Source organism: Physeter macrocephalus, chromosome 21, assembly GCF_002837175.3.
Source record: "Physeter macrocephalus isolate SW-GA chromosome 21, ASM283717v5, whole genome shotgun sequence".
In the NCBI taxonomy this organism is placed as follows: domain Eukaryota; kingdom Metazoa; phylum Chordata; class Mammalia; order Artiodactyla; family Physeteridae; genus Physeter; species Physeter macrocephalus.
In genome coordinates, this window is record NC_041234.1 from 53,132,964 (window position 1) to 53,151,259 (window position 18,296).

An 18,296-nucleotide genomic window follows, 5' to 3' on the forward strand; every position below is an offset into this window, starting at 1 on the left:
CTCTCATAGTCTCACAATCTTTTTCTTTAAGAAACTCAAGCAACCAAATTGTACATGAATAAGCTTATAAGTCATTTTTACAGGCCTGGATTAAGAAAAACGACAATGTAATGACTCTCTAGTAAAACCTCATAAAAGGGCATTAGAGATGAATTAATTTTGATCAGAAAATTGCCTCACAGGTCTAAACTAAAAAAAAAAAAAAATCGAGCTTTGAAACATAATTTACATAAGAAAACGTAGTTGGGAAAAAAGAACATACTGATGAGAGAAAAGAAGAAGAGCATAGAAGCCAGTGAACCTTATCTTTAGGAGGAATTACTTCACAATACTGACAGTACTGGGAATTGTTTTAAAGCACATTCCTCATGTGAACTTAAAGTCAGCAATGGTTCTGCCATTTTGATGTTGTTTATAAAACAGGGTGTGAAGCTAACAACCACAACATCATCCTTAACCTCCTAAAATGCTAGAACTTGATTTTGTTAGTCCACATCCCACTGCCAGCAACAGGATGAAGCACTAGCACTGACACCAAGCAGTTAAGAGATGTGCTTTATATTAGTGCCAGGAGAGAAAATTCTTGTGTGGAAGATAATCCACAACCCTGAAATTTTACCAGTAATTATTTCAGCACATATAACTGAAAATAAAAAATGGCAGAAAGACTACAGAAGAAAAAGGAATTCTTTTCTTAAGCTGTACTTAAGGCTGTTTATACAATGCTAAGATAACTGCAAGACTCCTCCAAGTTTTAGAGCAGTAGTATTTAAGAATATTGCACACAATTCTGTGTCAAAGATAACCCTTAGTTTCTAATTTTCAGTCACAGATATGATAAAGCAGGAGCCCAGTTTCAGACTTCAGTCAAAAGAACATTAAAACCATTTCAATCACTTTAATCAAGAAATGGATTAATACAAAAGTATTTCATAACTTGAGGAATCAACTCTAAGAACTCAGCTGTGTGTTTTTATATGTAAAGAATGAATATATAAATCTGTATTCTTTCATAAATTCATTAATTTATGACAACTTTATGGTCGCTAAAAGCAGGCATAAAAATTTAGAGAGGAAATCTGTGGAGTTGTTACTGTTATGGAAGGTCTTGTTTTCACTGAAAACAATTTGAAAGATCTTCTGTACTCAGTGTGTGTAAGAAGATTCTAGGCAACATCACTGACAAATGTCAGGAAGAAATGGTATGCCCTATTAAAAAAAATTTTAAACTAATATGGAAGATTGCCATTTAAGGGGACCAAACTATTTATACAGTTGAGTTCTGTTAAGTCATTGATTCCTAAAAAAATAAAAGATCTTTCTATGATTTTAGCAATCTTTTAAGCTTTTAGTGCAAAATCACATTGATTTCCCTTGGGAAGGTCCTGGATTTTTGCTTCTCATTGGGGGTGGTGCACGCTGTAATGGTGGTGGCTGCATACCACCAGCCACTGACTGATACATTCCTCTCATATCAATCTGCTGGTAGTTAGAAGGATTCATGATTAAATTTGGAGGCTTTGGCATCATGAGGTGACCCAGCGTTGCTTGTTGATAAGTCATTTGCTGCTGTTGCTGCTGATTGTACTGCTGCTGGAGCCTTCGGTTCATAAGTATTCGCTGAACACAGCTGATTAACTAAAGAGAGAAAAGAGAGCTGTTACAAGTGCATGACCTGTCTCAAAGAGGCAGTATCAAGTTTTGAGTTAAAATCAATTTGTTAAGGGGGTACCATACCAAAAGGAAAACACATTATTGTTATCACCATTACTAATTTGATGGCATTCACAGGACCATTACTGTAGAAACCGGTTAGTAACACCATTTAGGGCTAAATTCTCTTAATGACTTGACTATTGTAGTGCAAGCAGCATTTAGGTTAGTTGCCATAGTAACCCATCCTGCACTGTGATTAGTCTCAAGTATTAGTTACAGCACTTTTTTGTCAAGTCTCCTTTCTTTGTCATTCTTTTGAATATTTCACCTGATGACAGACAAACATTTTTAGTGACAAACACCCAAGGGAAAAGGCACTTGCAGTGGGAATAATTCCTACTTGGAATGGCTCAAATTTCCTAAGATAATTTAAAACCACATAATTCTACAGTGCTTTCTAAGTAAAATTCATGCCACAGAAATTGATTCCCTGGTGTCAAGAGTTGAAATTTCCCAGTGCAAGGCAGATGGCTGGCAAAGACCATGCTAGGAAAGATGATCAAGGATCCTGGAATATGCTAGTCTTTTAAAGAATTACATAATTTAGTAGGAACCTGTGTCATGTATCATTTATAGCTCCACTTTTTATCTCAAATTAAATATATTAAGAAGTATACATATTTGTGGAAGTTGTTTAAAAATAGTAAATGTGGTAAAAAGTCTGGCAAAAATTCCTTTTTAGATGTCCAGAATATACAAAAATAAAATTATATGGAAGAGAGTCTATGTAAACTTCAAGGAGACCCATTTGGGAAGTTGTTGCTCCTTTGCAACAAAAGACATTACCTTTATTTGACATTATTAGGTTTTTGGATAAAGTTTCTCTGGGAATAACCAATGACCATCCATCCGTCCACATGAGGGAATGGTTACTGACACAGATGTCACACAAACCGATTATTATAAATTCAAGAAAATTAAACATAACCTAGAGATAGTCCAAATTCTTACCATCTGTTGTTTTGTCAATACATCATTGTAGATTGCTTCTCTTCGTTTAACATCAAGCTCCTGGCTGGCTTGTCTACTTAATGCTAACGCCTGTACCTGGGCCTCTGAGAGATTCATGTTTTCCTTCCACTAAAAGAAAAGTTTCTATTTACTCCTTATTGCAGTAGAATTGAGAAAAAATAATTAAGGTACTTAAAGATATTGAGGATTTTTAAAGTTTTTTTTTTCCTTTTCCTTTACTCTTTTCTAAAGAAGACAATGATGTAAAAGCAGGGTACTAAGTTGTCCACTGTTGTACAAGGGTTACCTACGTCTGGAATAAAACTATTTGGATTTAATTCATGCAACTGGTAATTAAAGTACATTTATGTAAACAATGCACACATTTCTATGATTAACTGATTTCCCAATTCTTAGATTTTACATTTCTCTTTTGTGCCAACATCCAGGTAAAACTGAATTATATATAGCTTGGCACTATTATCCAGTTTATTAGTATTTTACTGTTGCAAACCAAGTTATAAGGATTATGCTCTTTTCCCCATGGAAGTAGTGAATCAAACAACAATTAAAAATTAAAACAAATGGGGGGGAAGAACACAAACTGCAAGTTGGAATAAACAATTGCCAATTAACTTACTACAGCTGAAATTATATCTTCAAGAGGCTGAATCCTCACTGCTGTCACACTGTTTGTTGCTTCCACAACTTTTTCTCTTCCTTGATTAATGAGGTCCTAGAAGAATGCAAGAAATAACTTTATAAGGGCATGTAAAAGACAGCATAGTTTTAAAGTATAGGGATCCTTTCTCTTGCCAATTTATATCACTTGGTCTTAAAACTCTTTAAATAATTGAAAAGAACAGCAAAATTCAGCATCAATAAAATGGAGTAAAACTCATCAGTGAGGGCCTTGTTAGGAAGATAAAAGTTTGGGTTCTATTGCATCAATATTTTAATAATTTAAATGACTCCATAAGCACATTTTAAAAAGAAAACCACAGATTAAATTATTAAATTACTGGTATATTAAAACCTAGTCCCTTCTTATTTAAATCATAACTGATTCTAGTTTTAAATTACTTATTTCATAATACTGTGCATTATTGTATACTTAATGTTGCATCTATACTGCATTAGAATATAAATCAATGTGTGTATTTATCCTGTTTATTCAAAATATTTTATAACTGAAGAAAGTGCTATTTCCCTAAACAGTCAGTTGCCCTATTGTTCCTTAATTAAAATTATTCAAACTACATTAATTCAAGGCCTGATTCCCTTGTGCTCTGAACAAACCACATTTTATTATACTATGCTGGTTCAAAAAGGTCAACAAATAAAAGAAAAATTTCTTGGTCTATTCAGAGGTAATCTTTTGGAGAATGTGATATTCCAGCATAGGGAACCTTCAACAACAGGGCACTTGAAATTGCCTTTAATTCAAGTTAAACTACTTTTGTACTTCACAACTTACCTCCAGCTGTTGATTACTCATTGCTGACAGGGCTCCCAAATTGAAAGGAATATAAGGAGTTTGAGAGTTGAAACTGACAGGGGGTAAATTGGTCCCAGTTGGTATGTTGAAACGCATGGTCAGTCCCTAAAAACAAAAAATTACGCACTTTCCACACTGTGATTTAAAACTTGAAATTCTACATCACCTACTGGTTTAGAAAAAAATACACATTCTCAGATCTAGGAAATTATTAACACTCTTTCACACACAAACAAAACACCCTTTTCACCCGAAACCAAGATCTTCTTACATAGAAAGCTTTAACCCCTAAAGGTGTACTCTTTTTCTGATAATTCCCACAGAATGGGGCAACTCAGAGAATTCTGATGAGACTACTAAAATCACAACGTTAAAGAAGTTTGGTACAATGAGTTTAAAAAGGATTCAGCCATTAGGATAAGGTTTCCCATATGCTCAGGAATATTTTTGCTCAAGTGGGGGTGGTGTTTAAAACAGATGTGGAACTATTTTAAATAAAGTTGCTGCTGGAGATTGACACTAATGTCTAATAATGGAGTATTTTTGTGTTCTGATAATCAGTCAAAACTTAGATTTCATGGTACACATGCTAAAGCAACATTTACTCCTACCTCCAAACTCTAAGCTCCTATATGTCTGTTACTACTGTGAGGGTGTTGATGGAAGTTAAGTGATGCTAAATATATAGCTTCCCACTAATCTCTCAATTTAGCAAGTGCTAATCAGAAATGAGGTTACTACTCTTTAAGGGGAAAATATTTTCTTCTCTCCTCTCCTCCCACTCTATCACCAAAGGTTCCGAAAAGCCCATAAACAGTCTCATACTTGGAGACTCTGTTCCTGAAGATTCACTACATTACTACCTGTTCCAAATGTGACGCTTTTCTTCCCCCATTGTTCTTTTAAATGACTAACATAAAAAAAAAGCATTTCAAATGAACTACCTTCTTCTCTGCTTCATACTCAGCCCAAGCTGCTTTTCTTTCTTCTTCAGTCAACTCTTCTTCTTCTTTGTGGTCCAAAAGAGAATCATGTTCATGATATCCTACAATGTGTTCTTTATGTATCTGAAGAAGTTCTGCAAGTATGGTGTCCTGTTTAGAGGGGTTGAAATAATAATTATTTTCTCCCTCTGGATCATATCTCCATAGTTCTTTGGTCTACTGTTAGACTAGAAGCTAGAAACTGGCTGCTATACATATTTCTGATAAATTACCTAGAAAACATTCACAATACATGCAACACCAGCCTCTTATGTAAGAAAGTTATGTTTATATAGCATGTTTTAGGGGCTCAATTTTTTAATGACTACTTTTCATCTTTCAAAGTTTTTTCCTTTTTTCTAATTTTTTCATATGCATTTTGTTTTGTGCTGTATTCTGAGTTGATAAAAAATGCTAACAGAAGTCTGCTTAACTCAGAGATTACACTGAATGAATGACTGTGCTAAAAATCATGGCTACTCCTGTTCATACATGTTTAACAACTTTATTTTCATAATCACTTTAGCTACCAACCACTATACTAACAAAAACCAAACCTAAATTAATCAAAACAGCTACAGAACAGTTTAACTGGAACATACAATCCTTATATTTCAATTGTAAGAAGGTCAAATATAAATTACACTGTAAGGACCCATGGTTCAAATTTAAACTGATATACACCGTTTATCAATTTATTATCATAGTGTCTTTTTTTTAAAGTCATAATGTCTTAAGCCAGTCTTTTAAGGTTAAAAAAACTAAAAGCTTAAAAATTGGGATCATTTATATACTCAGTAAGAACACCAAACTCCTGCTCTGTGTGATTATGATTATGAGAGAGACACACACAAATGGAGATTTGGGGGGCAGGGGGTTAAAGTGAACCATGGGTATGTTACTTGCTAATAAAAAATTAAAATATTCACAAGTTGTTTATTAAGAAATAAAAGATGAAAACCTGGATATATAAAAGGTAAATTAATTCACTTTACAAAAGGATTTTCCATAGCTTCTAACAACAAGTTTCCTTGGAACACACTTTCAAAATTGAGTGTGAACTTAGTGAAAGAACGTAAATAATATTTGACTGGCCAAAGGAAGGTACAGTGAGGCATATAGCACATTAAATTTAAACAATCTGCATCTAATAATGCTTAATGCCTCCATAAGTTTAGCATAGACAAAGCCCAGACTTGAAAAGAATTTTGTCTTTACATCTTCAACCATACCTAGAGTATAGCGTCCAAGACAGGGTAGGGGCTCAAATGTTTGTTAAATAACTCAAGATGAAAAATTCAGCTGATGAGGCCCTAAGTTTTTTTCTGTACAACAGCAAATGCTGACACCAATTCCAAACATTCTGATATTTGGTATCATGTTAACAAACTTTTTATCTTGCTACCTCAATAAATAATCACTTCATAATTTCACGAAAGAAAAGGAACTGATTTTCTTAATGGATACAGCTGTAATTGAGATTTTATAATTCATTTTGAAGGCATGTGCTGTTTCTTTCATTTAAAACATTAAAAGACCATACAAACAAGAGGGCTCAAGAAAGTCTACTGGTGGAACACATATATGTTAATAAGTTTAGTTCTTTTAAAATGTTAAGTAAACATTTCTCTCCTGCACCAGTGTAGAAGTCTGCCATCAAAGCTGACTTCTCTGGCCTATGACATATAGAGCAGGTTTATCATCACTAGATAGATCTCCAAAGTTCAGAGTTACTGACCAGGCAGGCAGGGAGATAGGACAGTCTGAATTAAATTCTGTTAAAAGATAATGCTTCCTTAGATGTGTGTCTCCCATGCTTAGCCCCCAAGCATGACTCAGGAGAGAGGTATGTAATAAAACCAGATAACATTGACTAATATTTTTAGCAAGTGACCATGCCAAGTACAATTAGGAAAGTCAGCTGTTCTACAAAATACCAAATAAATTACAAGGTAGAAATGTTCTATAGATAGTCCCTAATTTTACTTCTGACAATAGGTGATGTTCTTAACCATAGTCAAAAATCACTTCATTTCTCTAAGACAGCAACCTAAGGGAAAGACCAGGAGAACTATGTGCTAGGAACTGAAGTTATTTTTCAGCTGTGTGGTTTCTCCATAATACTGGATAATAACTTAATCTAGTTATGACTATAAGTTAAACATGGATGAAATATTCTACCATCACATATGTAACAGGATGAGATAAGAATAGCAGGAATAAATGACATACCCAATTCTTTGGAAATAAACACTATGTCAATCAAGTGTAACGTTTATTTCTCAATTATAAATACCACGATCCATACATTAACTACTTTTTATGGTTAGAGAAAAAGCCTTTCCAGAAATGCATGTATGCAATGTGCATACATGCACACACATACACACAAACACACCCATATACACCCTTTTAAAAAGTGTCTGTGATTTCAGGGAGCTTTATCAAGTTATTCCTTAGCATCCTGTAATTTCAAAGTCCAAACTTATCATCTTGAAATTGGTAGAAACTGATGTCCAGAGAGGCAAAGTAACCTTTTTTCAATCACAGAGCTAAGGACTAGCTGGGACTAGAAGATAAATTTCCTGACTCCTATCCAGTGATCATTCTATCACACTGTAAAGAATGACTGTTTTCTTGAGGTATAGTGCTCTCCATTTCCCAGATCTATTCTCTTAAAAAAAGAAAATTCCCTAAAGGATTCCAGGGGAAGGAAAAACTTAAGTAGGTCTATTTTTTCTCTTTTTAACACTTTCGTTCTTTCTGAAGTTTTTAAAAACAAGTATGTGTTAATTTTTTAATAAAAGAAAATATAAAAACTGAAACAAACACAATTCTTAGACAAAAACTTGTGAAAGGCCCGTTCATGCTTAGCCTGAACCTGACATGAACTATTTTTACCATTTTCATCTTCAGGAGATGTTCATTTCAGGAAATCCCATTCTAAAACCTTTAAATATCTTCTCCCCACCAATTCTAGATTTAAGATCTATGCTATCAAGTCAAACATGATTGCCTAATTTTAAGGTCAGATTATGGTAGAGGTTCAGCTTCTGCCCGTGCAATAACTTTCATTTTGACCCACAGTCAACTAAAATGTCAACAAGTCAGAAGAAAAGTGCATGTGACTTAGTTTTTTATCATTAAAAAATTTTGGACCCTTTTCCTAAAACACTACCTCCCTGCTAACATCAAGCCAAAAAATCAATCATATTGCTTCTACTGGCTACAGCACTCCCTTCTTTTCAAAGAATTTTTTAAAATTTTAATGGAAACGATGTTAATATTTATTATAAAAACTAGAGATAACTACTGGTAACATTTGTTGTATATCCCTCCACACATTTACACTTAACACACATGTGTGCACACATTTTCACATAAAAATGGAATTGTATTATATTTAAAACCTACCTTTCTGCCTTAATATCTTTCCATGAACATTATTTTACATTAAATACAAACTTTCATTGTTTTTAATGGCTGCAAGGTGTGTAAATTATATAGATACACTTTATCATCTATTTAATTATTCTCTTCAGAGTTTATCAACACATTTATGCCGCTTTTAGTTTTTAATTTTTACCGTATCTGCAATGCAATCGGTTAATGGATAAATTTTAGGGACTTCCCTGGTGGCACAGTGGTTAAGAATCTGCCTGCCAATGCAGGGGACACAGGTTGAAGCCCTGGTCCGGGAAGATCCCACAAGCCGCGGAGCAACTAAGCCCGTGCGCCACAACTACTGAGCCTGCGCTCTAGAGCCTACGAGCCACAACTACTGAAGCCCGCGTGCCTAGAGCCCGTGCTCCGCGACAAGAGAAGCCACCACAAGAAGAAGCCCGTGCACTGCAAGGAAGAGTAGCCTCCGCTCACCGCAACTAGAGAAAAGCCCGCTGCAGCAGCAACGACCCAATGCAGCCAAAAATAAATAAATTAATGAATTAAAAAAATTTTAATGTATTATTATATGAACGACTTGTTCATACAATAATATGCCAACAATACTCAAGGACTCAGACGAGTATGTTTACCACTATCTTCATTTTAACAAAGAAAATACATTACATAAAAGTTAACTGACTTTTATAGGAACAAGATTCATTTATACATTTCAGAAGTATGAAAGCATAAATCTTTCTTCCAGAGTGTTGTGTAAGACACAAATAACAGAAGGAAGATACAGGATTTTATACAAACTGTTTCTACATCTTTCCCATTTAAATTAATTGCAGCATACTGTCAATACAAGAAACATGATGAGATTAAGAGGGCAAAAAAGTATTTGTAACAAGATCTTCAGAATATTTCTTTGGGAAAAAGTTTTGCAAAGTCTAGAGCAAGTTATAAAAGTTAATAAAGAAAAATTTCATCCCAATATACAATATAATCGTGGAGAGGTTTTTTTGTTTTTTCCCCTTGAAGCATGCATTTATATTAGTTGCTATAGTAACACTATTATTGAAAACAATACTGGAACAGAATCTATAATCACTAGGCCAACAGTCATCAAAATGAGGTTTAAATTACATCCAAATGTGTACCTTTACTTTTCTTTGTCTAAACTTTATTTTTCCTTAAATAAGTGAAAAAGCTTACAAGCTGGGAAAAGCATGGTCTATATTCTAGCTAACAACCTAAATTAGTTTGAGCTTCAAAATGACTAGTTCAATTAATAAAATAAAATTAATGATAAACTACAAATTTAAGTTAATTTATTTAGAAGTTTAAAGTACTTGGCAAGCTGACAAAAATTTTCATTTAATTAATTCTGAAATTCAACCTTGAAAATAAAAATTTTAAAAAACAATCAAGACTTTTTTGCCTAGAGCTGGGGGCAGGGGTTTGCCATGTTTCAAAATATTTTGTTTGCCATCACTTTGAACTTGAGTTTCATAATATCTGGAAATAAAATGTCACTAGAATACTTAAGTGCCACAGGACCCACTCAAAAAGCTATGAAAAAATTCCTTTTATTACTTAAATAAGTCTAGATTCTTAATAAAGAAACTTAATATTCCTGGTCAAAAAAGTTTCTACTTTCAAATTTAAAGCCTCTTTCTTCCCAAACTACACAAGAAAAATATGCAACATATTTGATAAGTAACTAGAGAGCTATTGAATGAAGTTCACATACCACCTCATATCAGATTTTTAGGTCAAGAGCACATAACCCTTGCCAAAGAGCATTTATAAATATATCCAGATTCTCAAATTGTAGGTATGAATAAGATAGTGACAACTACAGAACTTGTAACTTTCAAGGAAAGAAAAGGCAGGCCTGCCAAACTGACACTGGTGGAGGGTAAAAGCCAGAATCTCCTTTGATAAAAATGTTTTATACTCAATTTAACATTTAAAGAACTACATACTATATTTAGCATTTAACCTTTAAAAACTGGTGATCCATTACAATTCTTATACATGACATATGCCATTCACTGCGAGGTAGAGTGTCATTTTGTATTTTATATGACTGTAGTGACTTTCTAGAGGTTGCAGCTTTCCAAGTAGAGCCTGAATTCAACTCAATTCTTATGCTATACAATCTGGAGTTCACATCATCTCTTTATTAACACTGTTACATCCTGTAACTCAACCATAGGTGTGCTCTAAAAAATATATAAAAATAAGATGGAAAGCAGTTATTTAGCAGTTCAAATTACATTTAAAGAAAGAAAACATCAGGGACTTCCCTGGTGGTCCAGTGGCTAAGACTCCACGCTCCCAATGCAGGGGGCCTGGGTTCGATTCCTGGTCAGGGAACTAGATCCTACATGCTGCAACTAGGAGTCCGCATGCTGCAACTAAAGATCCCATGTGCCGCAACTAAGACCCAACCTGGCGCAGCCAAATAAGTAATAAAGTAAATAAATGAATGTTTAAAAAAAGTATGATTGATAAAAAAGAGAAATAAAACATTAAAATATAAAATGGTTTAAAAAATGACATAAATAAGGCCATCTAATGATTCTTATATTGACCAAATCTCTTGCACAATTTATATTCCTTGAAGGGTCCAAAGTAATAAATTTGATGTAAAAAGCTCAGTCATGAAAGCATTAGTAATTGAAGCGACAGAAGTGAGACATTCACCTACTTAATTCCCCTAAAAGCATCACAGCTTCAATTTTCCACTCTCCCTATTTCTGGAAGTGTTACAAGACACATTTGAACCAGCTAACCTCAGTTACACACTTTAGGATATTAATACACAGATACTGTGGCACTCAAGTACCTATACTAATTCAGAATCACTGTCACTTCAACATATTAGTTATGTCCTCTGAACTTCCCTAAATGAATATGGAAAACACTGAAAGGACATATAGCCATGCTTACAATGTTTCTCTTGACAACAATTTTATGTATGACCAGACTGCTTGAAATATAAACATCAGTATAATTTTGTGGGAATCAACTGATTTGATAACAAAAGAAGACCTGTGCCAGCCTTTTGATTTTCAGAGGAAAGTTTACTGGCAAAATTTAAATGAAAGAATATATATATATATATATAAAAATCACAGTGGTTAAAATCACAGGCTCTAGAGTACTGCTCCAACAGTACTCTGGGCAATGATGGAAACGTTCTGAGTCTGCACTATCCAATATGGTAGCTACTGAGCACTTGAAATGTGACTAGTGTGACTGATGAACTAAAACTTTAATTTAATTTATTTAAATGTAAATAGCCACATGTAGCTAGTGGCTCTTGTACTGGGCAGTGCAGATCTAGAGTCTTACTGGGATTAAATCCTAGCTCTAACACTTATTAGCCCTATGTCCTTGAGCAAGTTATCTCTCTGGATCTAAGTTTCCTGGTCTGCAAAATAGGCCTAATAAGTATCTACTTCACAGGATTACCATGGAGACTAAATATTACACAGGAAGTATTTAGCAAAGTGCCTGGTTTACCAATGACCTTTGCATTGCTAAATGTAATGGTCACTTCTCAGACCTGATCCAATCCATCTACCAGTAACATCTAACAGCATTTAATCACTTTCTTCACCAAAATATTTTCTTCTCTTGGACAGCTAACTGGGACCAAGAAAAGACTCTACTAGGTGTTAATTTACCACTTACTCTTACTTCCAACACCTTTTGTAAAGGTCTAAAGCAGACCCTCACTTTAAAAAACAATGTATTCCCATACAGAGAGAGTAGTTTTTACACCTTAACCAAGTCTTCCTATTGAAAAATTCATAAAAGAAATTTGACAGGACAAATTATCTGGTATCAGAATTGTCCTAGAAAATTCTAGATATATGGCCGTCATAATTATAGAAGGACCAGTAAGTTATTACTTGTCCTGAGAATGTACGTATTTTAAAAAAATTTTAGCTGATGCTCAAAGGATACCTCTCATTACCTAAAATGAAAGCATGATAAGCCAAAGCAATTTATGTATGTGAAGATCAATTTGTTGCTCTTATTGGGTTGACCAAAAAGTTCCTTCGGTTTTTAAGTAAAAATAAAAGACATATTTTTCATTTTCAACAAGAACTTTATTGAACAACATAGTCACCGTTTTGTTCCACTACCTTCTGCCATTTTTCAGGCAACTTCATAACTCCATCTTCCCAAAACTTTCTTTCTTTTGAGCAAAGAACTGTTCCATGTGCCTTTTACAGTCTTCCAGGGAATTGAAATTTTTTTCCATTATGAGAATTTTGTAAAGACTGAAACAAATGGAAATCCAAAGGTGCAATGTCTGGTGAATATGGCAGGTGAATGAGAACTTCCCAGCCAAGCTGTAACAGTTTTTGCCTGGTCATCAAAAAAACATGCTGTTTTGTGTTATCCTGATAGAAGATTATGCGTTTTCTGTTGACTAATTCCAGACGCTTTTCATCAAGTGCTGTTTTCAGTTGGTCTAACTGGAAGCAGTACTTGTTGGAATGAATCGTTTGGTTTGCCGGAAGGAGCTCATAATAGAGGACTAACTTCCAATTCCACCATATACACAACATCACCTTCTCTGGATGAAGACGGGTCTTTGGTGTGGTTGGTGGTGGTTCCTTTTGCTTGCCCCATGATCTCTTCCATTCCACGTTATTGTACGGTATTTACTTTTCATTGCTCATCACAATTTGTTTTAAAAATGGAACGTTTTCATTATGTTTAAGTAGAGAATCGCACACAAAAATATGGTCAAGAAAGGTTTTTTCACTTAACTTATGTGGAACCCAAACATGAAAGCGATTAACATAAACAAGCTGCTGCAAAGATTTTCAATGCTTGATTTGGACATTTTGAGTATGTCAGCTATCTCCTGTATGGTATAACTTTGATTGTTCTCAATTAATGTCTCAATTTGATCGCTATCAACTTCAACTAGTCTACTCGACCGTGGAGCATCGTCCAGCGAGAAATCTCCAGCACGAAATTTCACAAACCACTTCTGACATGTTCGATCGGTCACAGCACCTTCTCCATACACTACACAAATCTTTTTTTGCGTTTCAGTTGCATTTTTACCTTTCTTGAAATAATAAAGCATAATATGCTGAAAATGTTGCATTTTTTCTTCCATCTTCAATATTAAAATGGCTACACAGGGACTTCCCTGGTGGCACAGTGGTTAAGAATCCACCTGCCAATGCAAGGGACATGGGTTCGAGCCCTGGTCCGGGAAGATCCCACATGCCATGGAGCAACTAAGCCCGTGCACCACAACTACTGAGCCTGCACTCTAGAGCCTGCGAGCCATAAACACTGAGCCCGCACACCACAACTACTGAAGCCTGCATGCTCTAGGGTCAGCATGCCGCAACTACTGAAGCCCGCGCGCCTAGAGCCCATGCTCTGCAACAAGAGAAGCCACTGCAATGAGAAGCCCACGCACCGCAATGAAGAGGAGCCCCTGCTTGCCACAGCTAGAGAAAGCCCGCACGCAGAAGCGAAGAGCCAACACAGCCAAAAACAAATAAAATTTTAAAAATAAATAAATTAATTAAAACCAAAAAACCCAAAACAAAACAAAAACAAAAAAATGGCTACACAAAAATTCACCAATTTTGATGTTTTTTTAAAATGTGAGCTAATACGACAGCTGTCACTATACAATCTAACAAAATTGTTTCAAATGAAGTTAAAGACAAGTAAGTACTACTAGAGCCATCTTATGGAAAAAACTGAACGAAACTTTTGGCCCACCCAATATTTTACCAGAGACTGAAGCACAAAGAGCAGTAAAATTAGTAAAATTTTTTGTCTATGTAAAGATAAAGTGCCTTGTTTGACTTTTTTCCCCTTCTCTCTTTTAAAGAATTTTTATCTTATTATATTTTATATTTAATTGAGGTATAGCTGATATACAATATAAGTTTTAAGTGTGCAACATAGTGATTCACAATTTTTAAAGGTTATACTCCACTTTTACTTATTATAAAATATTGGCTATATTCTCTGTGCTATACAATATATCCTTGTAGCTATTTTATTTTATACATAGTAGTTTGTACCTCTTAATCCCCTACCCTTATCTTGCTCCTCCCCACTGGTAACCACTAGTTGGTTCTGTATATCTGTGAGTCTTTTTTTTTTTTTGTTACATTCACTAGTTTGTTGTATATTTTAGATTCCACATATAAGTGACATCATACAGTATTTGTCTTTCTCTGGCTGACTTATTTCACTAAGCATAATATACTCCAAGTCCATCCATGTTGTTGCAAATGGCAAAATTTCATTCTTTTTTATGGCTGAGTAGTTTTCCATTGTGCATATATTACCACATCTCCTTTATCCATTCACCTGTTGAAGGACACTTAGGTTGCTTCCATATCTTGGCTATTGTAAGTAATGCTTCTATGAACATTAGGGTGCACATATCTTTTTGAATTAGTATTTTCATTTTTTTCAGATATACACCCAGAAGTAGAATTGCTGGGTCATATGGTAGTTCTATTTTTAGTTTTCTGAGAAACCTTTTTTGGAATTCTAAATTTGCTCCTTAATAATTGGCTAATCTCTCAGAACCAATTCCCTTACTACAAAGGGGTAATACCACCTGTAACTAATAGGACTATTGTAAGGATTAAAAGAGATAATGTATTTAAAAGGAACATAGCACAAGCACTTGATATTTATTACTCCTTTTTCCATATAACCTGCCTTATCCTGTTTTTTAAAGAATATTGATCTCTTTTTACACATCACCTACAAAACATCCTTGCCACAGATTTCTGCCATAAATCTAATCAAACTTTTGGATTGAATTTCCAGTTTAGAGAATGTATATAAGATATAGAAATTCAAATTCACCACCAGGAAACAAACAAATCCAGAATGAAGGGAGGGGAGGTGACTGCACTAAATTAAAAGAAATATATGGAGAGACACAACAACCAAATGCAGTGTGTGCACCTTGAGTGGATCTGGTTTCAACAAAGAAACTGAAACAAACTTTTTGAGACAAGTAGGATAATTTGAATATTAATATGGATATGGTATTAGATGCTGTTAGGAAATTAAGAAGTTATTAATTTTATGGTATTGTGCTTATGTAAGAAATGTCTATAATTTAGAGATTTATGCTGAAATATTTACAATGGAAATATCATATTCTTATAATTTAAATATTTCAGAAAAAAAGAGGCAAATGTGGCACAATATTAACAACTACTAAATCTAGGTGATGGGTACATGAGTATACATTATATTCTTCTGGTATGAAAATTTTACAATAGGAAAAAGTTTTTCATTAACCTTTTTTTAAACATACTTTCTTTATGATAAGGGAAACAGACAATACAAGACTATGTGGCAGAATTCTGGGACAGACCAAAGTCTAAAAGATGGGTCCATACCCTTTTTAGCCTAAGTTAGCTCTCTATTTTAGCAAATCAAAAGTTTTCTTAAGTTGGAGTCTGAATCCAAGTTACCTATCCACAGATTTTTTAAAATGCTAAACTGGGACTTCCCTGGTGGCGCACTGGTTAAGAATCCGCCTGCCAATGCAGGGGACACGGCTTCAATCCCTGGTCGAGGAAGATCTCACATGCCGCAGAGCAACTAAGCCCATGTGCCACAACTACTGAGCCCATGCGCTGCAACTACTGAAGCCCGCGTGCTGAAACTACTGAATCTCGCGTGCCTAGAGCCCATGCTCCACAACAAAAGAAGCCACAGCAACGAGAAGCCTGTGCACCGCAGCAAAGAGTAGCCCCCGCTTGCCGCAGCTGGAGAAAGCCCATGCGCAGCACTGAAGACCCAACGCAGCCTAAAATAATTAAAACTAAAAAAAAAGACGGCTAAAACACTGTCATATAAAATAATGAGGAGACCCTCAAGATGGTGGAGGATTAAGATGTGGAGATCAACTTCCTCCACCAAAATACATCAGAAATACATCTGCATGTGGAACAACTCCTACAGAACACCTACTGAACACTGGCAGAAGACCTCAGACTTCCCGAAAGATATATATATTTTTTACCTTTTGCTCTATTTGTAAGTGTGTATGTGTATGCTTCTTTGTGTGATTTTGTCTGTACAGCTTTGCTTTTACCATTTGTCCGAGGGTTCTGTCTGTCCGTTGTGGTTTTTTTTAGTATAGTTTTTAGCGCTTGTTAGCATGGGTGGATTTGTTTTTTGGTTTGGTTGCTCTCTTCTTTGTCTTTTCTTATTTTTAATTACTTTAAAAAATTTTTTTAATTTTGAGTTATTTTTATTTTAATAACTTTATTTCTTTTTATTTGATTATATGTTTCTTCCTTTCTTTCTTTCTCCCTTTTCCTCTGAGCCATGTGGCGGACAGGGTCTTGGTGCTCCGGAGGGGTGTCAGCCTGTGCCTCTGAGGTGCGAGAGCCGAGTTCAGGACATTGGTCCACCAGAGACCTCCCATCTGCACGTAATATGAAACAGTGAAAGCTCTCCCAGAGATCTCCACTTCAACACTAAGACCCAGCTTCACTCAAAAACCAGGTTACACTGCTGGGCACCATATGCCAAACAACTAGCAAGACAGGAACACAACCCCACCCATTAGCAGAGAGGCAGCCTAAAATCATAATAAGGTCACAGACACCCCAAAATACACCACTGGATGCAGCCCCACCCAGCAGAAAGACAAGATCCAGCCTCATCCACCAGAACACAGGCACTAGTCCCCTCCACCAGGAAGCCTACACAACCCAGTGAACCAACTTTAGCTACTGGGGGCAGACACCAAAAACAACGGGAGCTAAGAACTTGCAGCCTGTGAAAAGGAGACCCCAAACACAGTAAGATAAGAAAAATGAGAAGACAGAGAAACACACAGCACATAAAGGAGCAAGGTAAAAACCCACCACACCAAACAAATGAAGAGGAAACAATTAGCAGAGAGGCAGCCTAAAATCATAATAAGGTCACAGACACCCCAAAATACACCACTGGATGCAGCCCCACCCAGCAGAAAGACAAGATCCAGCCTCATCCACCAGAACACAGGCACTAGTCCCCTCCACCAGGAAGCCTACACAACCCAGTGAACCAACTTTAGCTACTGGGGGCAGACACCAAAAACAACGGGAGCTAAGAACTTGCAGCCTGTGAAAAGGAGACCCCAAACACAGTAAGATAAGAAAAATGAGAAGACAGAGAAAAGAATGGAGAAAATACAAGAAACGTTTAACAAGGACATAGAAGAACTAAAGAGCAAACAAACACTGATGAACAACACAATAAATGAAATTTAAAATTCGCTAGAAGGAATCAACAGCAGAATAACTGAGGCAGAAGAATGGATAAGTGACCTGGAAGATAAAACAGTGGAAATAACTACTGCAGAGCAGAATAAAGAAAAAAGAAAGAAAACAATTGAGACAGTCTCAGAGACCTCTGGGACAATATTAAACACACCAGCATTCAAATTATAGGGGTCCCAGAAGAAGAAGAGAAAAAGAAAGGGACTGAGAAAATATTTGAAGAGATTATAGATGAAAACTTCCCTAATAAGGGAAAAGAAATAGTCAATCAAGTCCAGGAAGTACAGGGAGTCCCATACAGGATAAATCCAAGAAGAAACACGCCAAGACACATATTAATCAAACTATCAAAAATTAAATACAAAGGGCTTCCCTGGTGGTGCAGTGGTTGAGAGTCCGCCTGCCGATGCAGGGGACATGGGTTCATGCCCCAGTCTGGGAAGATCCCAC

The 18,296-nt window shown here is 35.5% G+C and overlaps 1 protein-coding gene across 1 annotated transcript in view; it reads right to left on the bottom strand.

Moving 5' to 3' along the window:
• Positions 1-628: 628 nt before the first annotated feature.
• The window catches only part of ATRX (ATRX chromatin remodeler), a 253,134-nt gene continuing 235,466 nt past the window's right edge, over positions 629-18,296 (bottom strand). The window contains exons 31-35 of the mRNA XM_024129533.3: positions 5,110-5,259; positions 4,145-4,270; positions 3,308-3,403; positions 2,668-2,796; positions 629-1,638 (exon numbers count right to left, since the gene is read on the bottom strand). Coding sequence (XP_023985301.1) covers positions 1,360-1,638; positions 2,668-2,796; positions 3,308-3,403; positions 4,145-4,270; positions 5,110-5,259 — 780 coding nt within the window. The 3' untranslated portion in view covers positions 629-1,359. The remainder of the gene's footprint in view (positions 1,639-2,667; positions 2,797-3,307; positions 3,404-4,144; positions 4,271-5,109; positions 5,260-18,296) is intronic.